Source organism: Heterocephalus glaber, unplaced genomic scaffold, assembly GCF_053883595.1.
Source record: "Heterocephalus glaber isolate CG9 unplaced genomic scaffold, H.glaber_assembly_v1.0 deba00000818, whole genome shotgun sequence".
Lineage (NCBI taxonomy): Eukaryota > Metazoa > Chordata > Mammalia > Rodentia > Bathyergidae > Heterocephalus > Heterocephalus glaber.
Genome location: NW_028258164.1, coordinates 30,211 through 45,983, shown reverse-complemented (window position 1 = coordinate 45,983; position 15,773 = coordinate 30,211). Strand labels below are relative to the sequence as shown.

At 34.0% G+C, this 15,773-nt stretch overlaps 1 protein-coding gene across 4 annotated transcripts in view; it reads right to left on the bottom strand.

The window, feature by feature from the left end:
• The window catches only part of LOC147828914 (regulating synaptic membrane exocytosis protein 1-like), a 97,131-nt gene that overhangs the window by 54,341 nt on the left and 27,017 nt on the right, over positions 1 to 15,773 (bottom strand). For 2 of the 4 annotated variants that reach the window (XM_087207736.1, XM_087207735.1), the window contains one exon: positions 5,915 to 6,150. In XM_087207736.1, the coding sequence (XP_087063862.1) occupies positions 5,915 to 6,150 (236 nt within the window). The remainder of the gene's footprint in view (positions 1 to 5,914; positions 6,151 to 15,773) is intronic. The other 2 variants (XM_087207737.1, XM_087207738.1) reach the window with 2 other exon arrangements.

The following is a 15,773-nucleotide window of genomic DNA, read 5'->3' as shown; positions in this document are numbered from 1 at the left end:
TACTTGTTCCAATTAATTTACAGCATTCCTCAACCTATATCCTTGCTCTCTATTTGTTCTTACCTCATTCACACTGAGATCACACTTTCTCAGCTGTAATGTACTCACATTGTAATGTGCTCCTCTGTATTTTAACTGCTTTTTTTCTGTCAAACTCAGGGAAAGAATCATCCTTCCTTCTCTTCAAGAATAAATTTGAACCCTTGAATTGTCCCCTTTGTTCTCTGAAACTCTGCACCATTAATTAATTTTTTTCAATTTCTTCCTCTAGAAGTATTTTTATTCTACATTTCATCCTGAACAAATGCTCAGATCTATTTTATCCTCAGACAGACAAGACACACACACACACACACACACACACACACACACACACACATACACACCTCCAGTATTTTTTCAATTATAGTCCAGTACATTAAAAATGCTTAAAAGTTACTAGAATGCAAGAAAGCTTATCATACTTAATCTCTACTTCCTCATGCTAAACTTCTGAAAAAAGTTCATAATAATTGCTCTGCTTATTCACTTTTCTGCCCTACCTGTCTAGACGGCCTCAGAGGCAGTGAAGGCCGCTTCACCCTTTCCCTTGTAGACCTTCTGGGCCCATTCCTTTGGGATCCCATTCATGACACCTCCTGCCCCAGCTTCTTCCCATTGATAACAAAAGTCCCTCCTCCTTCCAAAGTGGAGGTGGAAGGCATGATGGCTAGAGAGGGAGCCGAGGCAAGTGACAGATTGAGAATAGGGTGGCTGCAGCCTGTGCCGAATCCTGCCCTCACTGGTCTATTCAAACTCAAGATCAGGAGGAAAACACTCAGACCCTAAACCTAAAGGTCTACTCTTAGCCCCTAGCCTTTTCAATCTTCTGCAGGATTAACTGCTTCTCTCTAAAATTCACATCTCCCTGGGAATTGTTCCTCCTCCTCCTCTCTGGTCATTTGAAATCCCGCTCCCTATACTTTCCTCCATATTCTTATTTCCTGTGTTGTCCCCAAATGTGGGATTTCGCTTTGTCTTCTGCTGAGTCCACCTTCAGCTCATTCATTTTCCTCAGTGAGGTTGTTTCTTTCCATTTCCATAGGGATTTTTGCAGCCCACCGTACCATAATCTGGCATTTCAGCCTGGCATTTCACCTGTTAGTCTCCATCTTATCTCTTTATTCCCATTTTTTTCTGTACCTGCTTCTAGTTTAAGCTTCCAGAAGTACAAGGGTGCTTTTTCCACTCTCTTGACTAAAAGTGAGCAAAGTACCTTCAAGGGCTGTTAAGGCCTGAATCCAAATGTTGCTAAAAATCTATCTCCCAATATAGCTGTTTTATGCATCTTTGTTGTAGCCAAACTGTGTTCACATGGTTGAGGATTCATTTATTAAAATACATGTTTCTCTTCCAGTATTTTTTCTCCTTTACATACAATTTTAGCCTTTTTATCATTTGTATATAATTATTTTATGATTCCTAGCCTCGAATTTTTGCAGGAAAAGAGTGGCTGCCAGGAGGCAGTGACTTCAATCTTGCGTAAATTACTGAAGCCTAAAGGGGAAAATGCAAAATGTGCCAGATCGGCAAGGGGAAAGGAGAAGGCTTTTCAGGGCATCTCGACCAGGAGCTGGATGGTGTGTGTATGGACCCTGCTCCATGCATCTGTTACAACACAAAAAGAGAGGGATAATATATCAGGAGATTGATGTGATTGAACTGTATCCTTCAGGTTCAGATTGTTGTACTCAGAGAGAATGTGGGACTTTTTCAAGGCATTCCATTTTTTTCTCTTATTTGTGTCTATGTGAGATATTCTTCTTCACAAATGCATACCTACTATGTTGTTCATGGAAACAGCCCCTAATTTTGTGTTTGCAACAAACGGATAGTGAAGTCAGAGGGCTGAATCTAGGAGTTTAGAGGGGAAAATACTGGTGAGTGTTGAAATGACAGGGGACAACTTGGAAAAGTTCCAAGTAGGACCTTTAGGGGAAGGATTAGGACAGGGGAAAAGATATTTTGATGGGGAAAATATTAGAAAGGTGTACAATAAGTGATTTTAGTATATTCTGAGCATATCATATCTGACTCCAGATATGATACAAGTTTCATAACATTTTCCACGATGAAAGTATAATCACCAAATCTTTCCAGCATGTAGGAAAATATTATTTTAACAAAAATTCACAGCTGTGAATGATACAACAGGGGAGAGTTTTACTAAATGGTGAGAACTCATCTATCAGTTCCGCAGGAGTCCTCTCTGGAGGACTCAGACCCTTGATGATTTGTCCTTGATGACTTCCTTTGGTAACACAGAAATGACACTGGTTTTATTATGTTTGACACTTAAACTTTAAATTTCTCTCATTTACTTGGTTTGTGTGTATTTCAAGTGTGTATGATTTCTTTTTACTGGGGACGGTAATTCCATTTTTAAAAATACCCACTGTGCCTGATAAAGTACTGCAGAATCGAGTAATTCCCAGTCTATACAGCTGTTTTATACCTAGAGCCACATTCTTAATAAAAGCTAAAAGTCCTGTTCATAAAGTGCAGCTCCAGATTCACAGTGCTCTTGCCATCTCAGATCTGAACAGAGAAAACCTGTCTTTGTGTTGAGGAAGGGCATACAGTGGAATTTCTTAAAAGGTACTCCAACTTTCATTATAGACAATGCGGCATATGCAATTTTTAAAAAATTAATGTTATAATTCTTAATTTTTTTTGTGTGGTACTGGAGGTCAAACTCATGACCTTGCACTTGCGAGGCAGGTGCAGCACCACTGAGCTAAATTCCCAGCCCCAAAATTAATATTATTTAAATTCAAATTATTCTGTAAGAATAAATATATAGAGAACAGGTTATTATATATATTTGATATATAAAATAATATATAATGAAAGCATAATACATTATATATTTATATACACATTATTTATTATATATAAATTACATATATACTTCTGTATGCTCTTCAGTTTGTTGAAATAAATTTTACTTAATTTTGGACAAAGAACAAATATACTCTATGAGTATATATGTGGCTATAAAAACAAAAACAACATGATGTGCTTAAAATCTATCGTTCTTGATAGAGCTAACCTTTATTTCTAAGTGCTTCTTAATCTGCTAACTATCTTTCATCTATGAAGAGATAGTAGAGAACCTGTAACCTGTAGCCTCTTAGGGTAGGTCTCAGAGGCCCCTATAAGAGAAGACCTTAAAGAAAGCCTTCATTTTTTTTACATTAAATATAATTAAACATTTATACTAAAATAGTATGTTCACTCCATAGACTACTAGGCTTGTTTCATTCTATAAATAATGTTACTTGTCTCCTTCAAATATTTGATAAATTGATAGCAATATTTCAAAATCTGTTGTAACTATTCATTTGCAGGGGCCGCTGAAATGTTTCATCAGTTCAAGATTAATGGTTTTGCTTCATTTCAAATCAAACATGTTCAAGTCAATTATAATAGTGTTTATTAAAAATGGACATACACCAGATAGATAAATAGATAGATAGATAGATAGACAGACAGAAAGATAGATAACTGAGGCAAGTGGGCTGAACAAGAGTTCAGGGAAAATTTTTGAAAAAGAAACTCTTCTACTGGTCTGTAACTATAAAAACTACTATTACTGAAAAGGTAGGGCTAGAAATTTAGAGACGTGGAAATTCCAGCTGGTACAAAGTGTGACATCCATGAGGAGCTTTTCATGAGACACTTTAAAATGAAGGGATATTTATTGTGTGAGGAAGAATCCAGAAACAGTGATTTGGTGGTGATACGCAGAAACTGAATTAATAAAAATTGAGATTTCTGTAAACAAGAAATTTTGAACTTTGTTGAATTTCCTCAGAAGAGAAGAATTATAATTACTGATGGAGAAAAAAATAAAAGTCTTAACCATAAGAATACAACAGAGAGAAAAGTCAAGGTACACCCTGAAGCAGGGGGTGGTGATTTAGTATTATCAACATTTGGCACTTGCCTTAGAAAAATCAAGAAGAATGAGACCTAAGGATAGTTTATAAAATAAAAAAAGTTATGGTGTAGAGAGACAATCATAAAATTTTATACCTAGAAAGTTCACCGGCAGACACCCAGGGCAACCCACCATTTAATAACCAAACTGCGTCCTAAAAGAAATTGAAGTTTGCTTGTTAAAAGTCAGTGCAGGACACAACCATTTTGCAATTGTGACTTCATAATCCAATGCCCCTTTGGACTCAAGCACTGAACCTACCCCCCAAAAGCAGGGAATTCCATGGAAGTAATTAACAATGCAATTTCTGGGATGGTAGTTGTTGAAAGTCAACACATGACCATAATTGGGATAAAATTTAAACTAATAAATAAAGGGGCTGACAGTGTCCACAGCAATCAATCAAACCTACTACCTATGAAGATGTAACACAAGTATAGCTCCTATTCAGAACAAACCAAACCAAACCAAAACAAAACAAAACAAAACCTCTTTATTCTATTCAACTACAGAGAAAGAGACTGGAAAGAAGATGAACCATTTCCTAAACCTGCTGCATCTCACACAGGAAACACCTTGTGATATCAAAGAATATTTCCATTCCACTTCATCTATGTAATGAAGTATTTTGAAGACCAAGTATCGAAGCTTTCTACACATCCCACATTGTAGAGTGTAATAACATCAAAACCAGTAATGAGGAAGCACCACCATCAGAGAAAACAGAACAAATGAAAAATGCCTCCTATCCTTACTCTAAAGAAGCCTGATGCTAAGGACAAATGCTTCTTTTTTAACAATGAAAAGAACAGCTTGTCTTATTGAGATGGCAAAAACACAGGTCTATTATAGAAATGCTTGTTAATCTAGGTTCATTCTAATCCTATGATTTTTGAGACAAAATTCTGTTAGAAGCAATCGGTGTGCATACTAGTTCAGTTTCTAAATGATTCTAAATTTCCCACTTCTACTTTATGTGGCAACAAATCTAGTAAAATGTGTAATTTAAAATAGGTACTTTCCAAATGCTACATGAGCAAGGAAAAGGATTTTATTAAGACTTTCTCATATAAGTAAATTTTGTGACAGAAAAGGCTCTTGCATTAAGCAACAGAAAAAGAAACGGATGGATATAAGGGAAAAATGATGCTGACAATTTAGATTGCTTCACTATTTCACTTACCTTCGGTTTAACATATATTGTGCAGAGTGATGAATTATGTAATATGTGTGATCAAATATTATATAATTCTGAGCAGTGTTTTATTATATTTTATGACACAAAAACTCTCTGGATTTGCTTTTTTGTATATACCTTCAAGATAAAAAGCTTTTAAGATATATAAGCAGTAGGAAATATGTGAAACGCAGATTTCTTTTAAAACATTATTCTTCACATGAATTCATCGGCCCATTTTTCTAAAGTACAATTGCTCCTGGGTTTTTGCTTGCATTGAAACATAACAAATACAGTTTAATTACATTCATACAGTACTTTGCAGACCATATTTCAAGTTGCACAACTGACCTTCTTTTCTATAAAAATACAGATATGGCCTAAATTATAGGAAATTCAATTATGGAACATTTTGAAAAGGAGAATCCTGTTGCTTTTCTTGCACATGGATCAATTTGGACCTCTAATACTTCTTTGCATTTCCTTAATTTATATTTATAAACATGGCTTTAATTTTTCTTAACTTGAAGGAAAATATACAATCATTTTACAGATTAATAAATACTTTCTTCAGAGAGCTACACAGGAAATAAAACCATACATTTAACAGATTTTTTTCAGAGATACAGAAAAATAAACTTTCTTTGCAAGGAAGAAATATAAACTACGATCCCACCACATGCTGTAGCAGGAAGGTCAACTCTTGTCTGTCCAGCAAGAACTTGAGATGTTTAAGTAAAATTCACTCGACTCACCTGTTTGGCTAAGCTGAGATGTGCTTCTACTTCTTCGAGACACGATGGCCACCACTTTGGCACTCAGGCTGGATCTCCGTTTCTTTCCACCTGCTCCAACGGTACCCACAGCAGTGTCAGACTGGCTGCCGTCATTGTGCTCCAGCGTGTATATCTCTCCACTCATGCTGCTGCTCTTCATGATGGCTCTTCCTGAACTTCCCATCCGTCTGCCTTGCATTTTAGGGGTAAATGAACTATATTTACAAAGTAAAAACATATATGCAACCATAAATCACAGGTCAGCACAACTGAAACACTAAATCTAATTTATTTTTGAAATAATCCAGGCACATTTTTGAAGAGGAAAAGCCAGACAAAAAGTAGTCATACAGCTACAAGTACTTAAAGATCACATCACCACTCCCATAGTTATTTACAAGGAATGTCTTTTAAAACTGACATTTCAACAGAGTATTCTCTAGATTTAAAAAATATAGTAAAAAGCACAACCAATGCTATTCATATGTGGTAAATGTTACCCAAAGGCCTTCTTAATGTTTTGTTTGCTCAAAATATTTGCAAAAACTAACTTACATGACCTTTACACATACAAATATAGAACCTTTTAACAGTGATGATGACAATATGTAAGTCAGAATATATCTTAGTATTACAGAAAGTACTGGGGTTTGTGGGCACATGTATGATGAATGCTCCAGTCATCAGGGAAAGTAGTAACAGGTAAGTTCAAAAAGACAGGAGGGCAAGATTGGGAGCTTTTAATAGCCACGGAAAAGAGATAAGACTAATTTTTATAATTTTTCATGGATTACGAATTGAAAAGTGGCACTTTCATTTGATAGGAATGATTTAGAAGTTTTAGTTCTTAGTTGAATTTCTTCAAGTGGTCTACCTCAAAATCCCAATAAGATTTTTGTTTTATTCTAATAAGCTTCTTATCAACCCAACATTTTGAGTCATTTACTTATCTGATTATTTTGTTATACACTTTATATAGGCCCCTTTTCAAAACATTAATGAGAATATCACATATGATCAGCCCAAAACTGATTTTTGTGGGGTTTATATTCCCAACTTTAATAAACTTTCCTTTTTGAAAAATGTTGTAATTTCTTCTGTGTCCTCAGTAATTTATTTCAATGCATTATCTAAATCTCCTGATCATTATCATTCTCTACATCTCCTTATCCATCCTCCTTAGGTCTAATCATACTGCCTGCTTTTTATAGTAATTTGCCTGCAGAAATCTGATGCAGGATATCCAGAGATGTCAAGATTTGGTCAGTTTTACAGTTCCAATGCATCCAAAATCAAACACTTGCAACTTAGAAATCAGTGCTCTTTTATCTTTCATCAATCTTTTTCAGCACAGATCCCACAATGATTATCAAAAACCTCTTTCTGATTGCTCTTCCCTTTATAGTAATGTGTGCACTAATTAACATGTACCTTCATTCTCCTTGTTACTTCCATTAAACTGGAATTCTATTATAGATCTGAATTTGCATTTAAAAGTTATTTCACAAAAAACACATTATTGGGAAATATGAATCAATGTTCCTTAGGTTATGAAGTTTAAAAGTATCAGAAATGTGTTTTATCATCTTTATATAATGAAAATATATTTACAATGAGCTGAAAAGATTTAAATGTTTTCCATGGTTATTTACATGCAGCAATGCAAGGTGAATAAATTTTGAGACATGATTCCCCCCAGATGAAATATTTGTTTATATGCTTAAAGTCATTTTCACTTATGAAGTGTCTAGTTTCCTAGATAATTATTTAGAATACTATTATGGTTTTTGTTTTGTTTTGTTTTGTTGTTGTCTTTTGGTACCAGAGATCGAACTCGGGTCTTTGTGCTTGCGAGGCAGGGGCCGGAACCACTGAGCTAAATCCCTGGCCCATTACTATTATGTTTAATGAGAAGCTCTTAAGGTATTTTCAAATCTCCTGTCTATCTAGGAGTCTCATCAGCCAGATTAACCTAGTTAATCCAAGGTCATGATTTTAGCACAAATATACATTCTACTTGTCCTTTTCTTACTTAGCCTTTTGACTCCCAGTCCTTTATTTTCTATTTTGTAAGTAATATTAACATTATGATATTACATATCAGCACGAACCTGATGCATTACTAAATTTGTTACAGCATCTTTATCACTGCTGAATGACTTGACTTGTAAGTAGAAAATGAATAAAGTGATCTGTTTGAAAACAGCCTATGATAAAACCCACCTTTAAAATTCAAAGAACCCTATCTTTCTTCTTTGATCCTCCCTCTTCCCCAAACTATTAACTTTTTGCTTAAAAATTTCCTTCATATCTCTAAAGCTATATTCATATCTAATCTATATATCTATATATATCCCTTAAGGAAATATATATATATATCCTGTCTTCATATATATATATATATATATATATATATATATATATATATACACACACATAGATATAGATATACCCTGTCTTCTTCCCTTCTGAATTAATGAGTCAGGTTTTTCTGCACAACTTACTAAAGCTGCTTTTTATTCAAAGCAACCAATTCAGTAGAGAGGAAAACCCAACAGGTAGTGGCTTTATTGACCTAGAACATATTACCCAGGTTGGAATTTATCTTCAAAACTTCAGGATTCTTTTTTTCCCCCCAATAACCATGTGTGCATATGTGTGAATAATTATATGAGTGCCTTATCTATCTATCTATCTATCTATCCTTTTTCAATCATCCTTAGAATTAGGTTGTCATTTTGCTGGCTTTCTCTTTAATGAGTCAATTAAAACTGCAGTGTTTGCCATATATTTGTTCCTGATAATCACAAACATTATATTTGACAGTATTTAATAGTCCTGCTAAAGATGCCCAAATGAACTTGAGCTAACTAAGCTGTGTTGTGCAAGAAGGGCACTTTGGGACTCTCCAGCCCAGAGATGCTTTTTCTTGGCTTCTAGATTTAATACTTATGTTTCTTTTTTTCTAACTCTGGTGTTCAATGTGTTTTGTTTCTGTTTGCTTCTAGTTCTGGTTCTTGGAAAGTCTGGCTCCGATTTTGCTCCACTTGTGACTAATAACATATTCTTAACTAGTGGCAGCAACAACAGGGAATCTATCTACAGATGAATGTCTGTTGGATGGCAGACATCAAGGATATGTTAAAAATTGGCTAGCAGATGACAGGAAATCTGGTTTGTTAGGCTTGTTGTATGTCTGTTTGCATACTACTCAAAGCTCACATCACTCAAGAAAATACTTTGGGCACAATGGAAAATGAAAAGAACAATCCCACAAAGTTTAGGGTTAGGTTTATTAATTTTGATCCTATGGCTGAGTGATAAAACTGAAGCTTTAGTTCTCCTCACTAGTGATAATTTTCAACTGGTGATTAAAAAATTTGTTGCTTTGTGTGTACTCTAGAGATGCTATCAGATTTCAAATTACCTTACATTTAACAGAACTCCTGTTCTGATTGATCTGCACTGACAAACAAGTACCTTGATGATTCTAACCTAAGGGACTAAAGAATTTCCAGTGAATAAACTGATTTTTTTCTAAATTTTTAAATGTATAAGCTTTTATGAAAAATCTATTCTTAAGAAGTTTCTAATATGGATGAATTTTTGTATAAAGATCTAAATCTACAGAGTGGAGATATCAAAGTAATCTGATAATTTTGGCTGAACAGCTTCATGAAAACTGCAGTACGATTTTCCTTCACATGCACTATAACATCTATAATAATAATAAAAAAGAAACGAAGTAGTAACAAATGCTGATGAAGATTTGGAGAGATTAGAACCCTCAACATTTCTGGTGGAAATATGAAATGATACCCAGTGCTTTGGAAAATAGTTTGGCAGTTTAATTAAATGGAAATACAGTAAAACATAAAATTATCATAAAATTATGATCCAAGAATTTCATTCAAAAGTTAAAGACAAAGTTGGCATGGGACTCAACAATTTCATAGCTAAATATATATTCAAGAAATTTGAAAACATATATACACACAAATACACATATGAATGTTCATATCAGCATTATTCTTAACAGTCAAAAAGTAGGAACAACCCAAATGACCAATCAATTGATGAATGTAAAAGTAAAATACGGTATACCCACAAAACGGAATATTACTAACTATAAAAATGAAAGAAGTATTGATTGATGCCACAATATGTATGAAACTGAAAGGATACTACATGAAAGAACCCAGAAATGAAAGCCCACCTATGGTCCAATTCCATCTCAATGAAATAACTAAAAGTGAAATTCCTAAAGACTGAATATAAGCCAGTGCCTGGAGCTAGAAGGGAGGGAATTGGGACGTCTGCCAATAGGCACAGGTCTTGGGGTATGATTAGGAAAGTTATAGAATTAGATGGCTTCTCAACACTGTGACTGCACTAAAAAAACACTGAACTGTAAACTTTAACAGTGCATTTTATTGCATGTGAATTACATCTCAATTTTCAAAAGTTTTATGTCTTTTCCTACATTTTATTAAGGTGGCATATTATACAGTATAAGCACATCATTTTGTCTTATTTGTTAAGAGTAAGGATAGTTTTCTCATGGGCAGACTATTTAATCTGAAATCCCTTCCTAATGTCTATATTGGTTTTATTAAATAGATAAGCTAAAACTTGTCCCAATAAATTACGGAAAATAATATAACTACTTTGAACTATAATTTTGAAAAAACTCTCTGATATCAACAGTACTTAAATTGGTTAGTGTGTACTTTATATGTAGAATAAACACACAGCCTGCATATGGTCTAGTATTTCTTCTATGGCTTACATGATATTAGAACGATAGATAGAGAAGAGGGTCTACCCTGAACTTAGCAGAATTTTAGAGACCTCATACTGATCATACTGATGAGTACAGGAAATGAAGCTGGTGGTAATAATGTTTAGCCCACAATGTAAATTATATATGTGATTTGGTATGATATTATTAGCCATAGAACAGCAAAGTTAATTGAAAATCTATACACAATCAAATTGAAGATGCCATCATTATTAAGATGCATGATTATTCTACATAATTGTTAAAAAGAAAAAATACTGCTAATTAAACTTTGACTTGCCATCAATGGTAAAATATATACTGATTTCAGAGATGTTAAAATATAAACAAGTATTGGGCATTTTATAATCAATTCTGTTATGGAAATAAATTGAGAAGTAGATGTAAAAGAAAAATTTTTAAAGATGGATAAAAAGAAAATTGAAACATCCTAAGCTCATTTTCCCTAACATAAACTAAAAAGACTTTTTATATTACCTAGAGATATGTAAGTGATGGATAATATAAGACAATCAAATCTGTATTGTAGTTGCCACATTTTGTGCCATTAACCAGTATGAGGTGGCTGGCACAAAATCTGGGAACAGAATTAAAAGGTACAGGCCTTTAAAAAGGTACAGGGTGCTTTCAGCAAAGACATGAGGGAAGTCTTCAGTGCTTTGGTCTTATACACATTTTGTTAGTTTGTTTCTAGGTCTCAAATTTACAGGTTGTTCATATTTCTGATTATATAATATGATTGCATTTCATAAACTTTATTTCCTAAGGTTTATTGCTGGTACATAAAACTATGTTCCTTTTAATAATAACCTTGCAGTCAATGACTTTGCTAAACTCATTTATTAGTCATGATAGCTGTTCTTTAGATTGTTTGGGGTTTTTATATATTAATAATCACATAAATTGTTAAAATGACATTTTTAACTCATTTCTAATCCTTACAGCTTGTGTTTATTCATTTCTTCTTGCTTTACTGGAATAGTGCAGGCTCAGTATTGGCTAGGACCTTCTGAATACTGCTGAAGAGAAATTCTGTGAGTGGTCTCTATGCTCCAGCAGTAGCCATTTTCTTTTACATGAAGAACTTTCTTGGCATTTTTTGTAGTGTAGGTCTGCTGTGGGTGTATCCTTTCAGAGAGATCCATCCATCCATCCATTCGTTGTCTGAAATATGTTTTTGTTGGGTAATCATGATGCAAACAAATTTTGATTGGAACTTTTTTCTTTTTTGCTTCCAGCATTCTATTAATCATTGAACTAATTTTTCAGTTTCATAATATCTCATAAAGTTTCGGCTGAGTCTTATCCTTACTGTGCTGAGGATAATATATATCTCTTTTTCATCCCTGAGTATCTATTAAGAAAATTTTTTCTTTTGCTTTTGGTACTTTCATTATGATGTCACTAGATTATTTTCACCTTCACATATTATAGGGTTTTTTAGTTTTTGATATTGTAATCTTATGGCTTTTATCAGTTTTTACAAACTCCCAGCCAGTATCTCAGTACTCAGGCATTGCTTCTGTGACATTTCCTCTGCTTGGACCCTTTCACCATGTTCCACATCTTTTTCTGTGTCCTCCAACTTCTCTCTCTTTTTCCTCTATCCATTGGTTCACGTACTTTCTACAGATCAGCTACATAATCCTCTGGTTTGTTGCTTCAAATTTGCCATTAAACTTACTATTAAATTGTGGCTATATTCTTTCGTTTTAGAATTATCATTTACTTCTTCAATGGAATCCAGGCCTGCTGAACACATCCACCCTGTTGGTTTCTTGAACATATTAATCGTGGAGTCGATACTTGATAACTCTTTTGTTACTTTTTAGTCAGTAGCTTTCCTTCTTTTTCAAGTACAATACAAAATCCTTGTTTGTCAAACCTTGTATGTAACACCTGCATACGGTCTGGATGATATTTTCCTCAAAAAGGATAATTCTGGGGAGTTGACAGATGGATTTCTTCTTCCCTCTGTGCAGAGTTCAGTTTAAAACTCTAGAAAAATGTCAGTGTTAATTCCCACAGTTTGACCCTTTTGAGATTTGTACAGGAAACCAAAGGCTTTTATCAGTTCCCTCCAACAATGCAGAACTTGGAGTCTAATCTACGTCTTCCTAGCACCCAGCAGGTGCCAGTATCTGTGCATCCCTCTTAGCCTCCTAGCTGTGGCATGTTTGATTTCTTGGAATTTTTCCTGTGGATGAATAATTCATTTGTTTAGTGGAATCTGTAGCAAATTTTGAAACTTCACTCACAATTCCTCTCTGTGAGATGCTAGATGTGAGACGTGCATATTTTCAGCTTAGTAGGACCACTGCCTTCTGCTGCAGCTGTTTCCCTTGATACCAAAATGGAAAGTATCTTCAGAGGAAACTGGGATAAATTTGGCACTTACTTTGTATTTTTCATTCTTTTTAACACTGAAGCTCTTCAAATTTCTGCCTGTTTTGTTACTCTCAAATGCCTTCAAACAGCTTTTCTTTATTTGTTTGTTTACTGTTCTTGTTTGGCTTTTGCAGTTTTATATTTGGAAATGTCAATCTGATGCAAACTATACTGTCATGTCCAGAACTATGAAATATTTTCCTTTGAAAAGGTGTAAAATTATCAGACCAGCTATGTTGCCAACTACCTGAGTATGGAGAGCAATGAAGACAGAAGACACACGCTGTAACTGTGCCTTAGCAATTCGTCTCCTTGTAAACTATGCTGAACAGCTCTTGCTGCACTGATAACACTACATACAGTCCGCTGAGTGTCTTGCTTTGGCCACACAAGCACAGGCTTGCTTGTGTGTTTCTTCTGGAGTCCGTGTCAGCTGATACTCTGAGATGTGACATACCAATTTACAGAGAGTTCCAGGGCTAAAACTTTCCTGCATCTCACAGATTCCTGCTAGGCATTTCTGATTGGCTCTGCAAGGCTGTGGCATTTTAGAGAACTCTACAGTCCACCCAGTATTTGTTTAAAGTCAGCACCTATTTACTCATAGAATTTTCATTCATTTTGGTCTAGGCTTTATTAAACTTGAAAGTTATTTTTCTATATTTTATAATTTAGGGATGTGGTTATCTCCAGCTTCATATTAGATGAAGTTTTTAGTATTTTCTTATAAAAATAGAAAAATGTCGGTTATTTATAATCTTTTTTTTTGGTTATTTATAATCTTAATTCTGTGGTCATGAAGTCTTTTTATGAGGTAAAATCAGTAGGACTTGATGACTCACTGGAACTTATATTCCCAGTGGGAGTGATATTACTCTCAAAAGATGACTGGTGTATCTTGATGGGGGAAGAAGAGGGAAAAAACTTAGAAAATGTAAGATTAGTGGTCTTCCAAAGGTTATAGAAGTAGATACAGTGAATTGATGGCATTAAAATTTCATGTGGGAACTGTAATTAGGAAAAGAACATCTACAGTTTCCTTAGGGGGCTGATAATTTTTTTCAAAGATTGCAAAACACTGAATTAAAAGAGGACAGAGAATAATTAAAGATTAAGGTGGATTCCAGTTTTTTGATATAGAAACTCGGTACAGAAAAATATAATCATTTTGTTCAAATACTAAACAAGCTAATATTGTTTTATATTTGTTTTAAGAAATTCTATTTTAGAGATATCTGTTTGTAGTCTTAAAAAGTATAAGGAGCTATTCAAAAATAAATATTCCCAAGTATTTCCAATCTATTATAAATGAAGGGACAGAGAGAGAGAGAGAGAGAGAGAGAGAGGGAGAGAGGGAGAGAGGGAAAGCTGTTGTATAGTACCTGGTAAAAACCAATCTATGAGAACATAATCTCATATCATAAATGGGCCATAAAATTGTATCAATGAATTATAAATAAACAACATTAAAGATGATATACAAATGCTTTTGTGTGTGTGTGTGTGTGTGTGTGTGTGCATGTGTGTTTTACTTTATAAAGGAACAAACAAGACAGCTAATTACTTCAGGGAATTCAGTTAACTAAGAAAATTTTTCCACTAACTATAGGAAATTCACACATATGTCCTCTTGAAGACTATTTTTTATCAACCATCCTTTGTGTATAATATTTACTTACTTAACAAATATTAATTTATTCATACTTGTTTACCATGCTTGTGCTTAAAGATAGCAAGAGGAGCAAAGCATTCATGTTCAAATGTGTAAAGAAACATAGGTCTCAATGATAATTTTATCAATGAACAAAAAACAATAAAAGTGATAATTCTTTAAATATTTTATCATAGTCTGCAAATTTAACAGATGCCAAGAGTAAAATAAAGGTTAAGTGTAAGAGCTAAAGTAATGAACTTAGAAATAAAATATATTCCTCTAAATAACCTATATCCTTCTATGTACAGTTAAAATTCTAAAATGCAGTAACAAGTATTTCATCTACCTCAAACAGTAAATATGTAACAGAATATGCAGCATAAAAACAGAACAACTAAGATCAGTATGCTAGTTTTTTCACTGAAATTGTAGTGACTCTCTTAGTGTAGTATACTGAAGACCAACTATATATTTTGCAATCCTTCAGCCAAAGTATGCTACTATCTGAAATCAAAATAGTTAATAATTTCAGAATTAGAACTAGATCTCATATTTTACTTTTTCCCTCCTGGAAATTAAAGCAATAGAATTTGTTGTGCCACAGTTTGGTTTGAAAGATGTGTTTGTTAAGCAGTAGTATCCCACTGTCTAAAACTAAGCCATTTCACGGAACTTTGACACATAAAGCAAATAGTATGTTTGCTTTAGTTGAAGTTGTTGGAATCCTGCCATCTGGATATCTAAGTGCTATTCTTGTTTTGTAGATTTTTTCATTAAGTTTGTTGGTACGTTTTAGGTATACAATACAGTTACATTCATCATCGGGATCTTGTACTTTTACACGATGTATCTTGGTTCTTATTTTTTCCCCATTGTAGGTTTTTAATAATGCCATAGATATTATTTTTTCATCTGGCTCTAAGGCAAGCCTTGGAGATGATAAAGTTCATTTTAACATCTACACTCCATGAGAAAAACTCTAAAATCCTCCACGA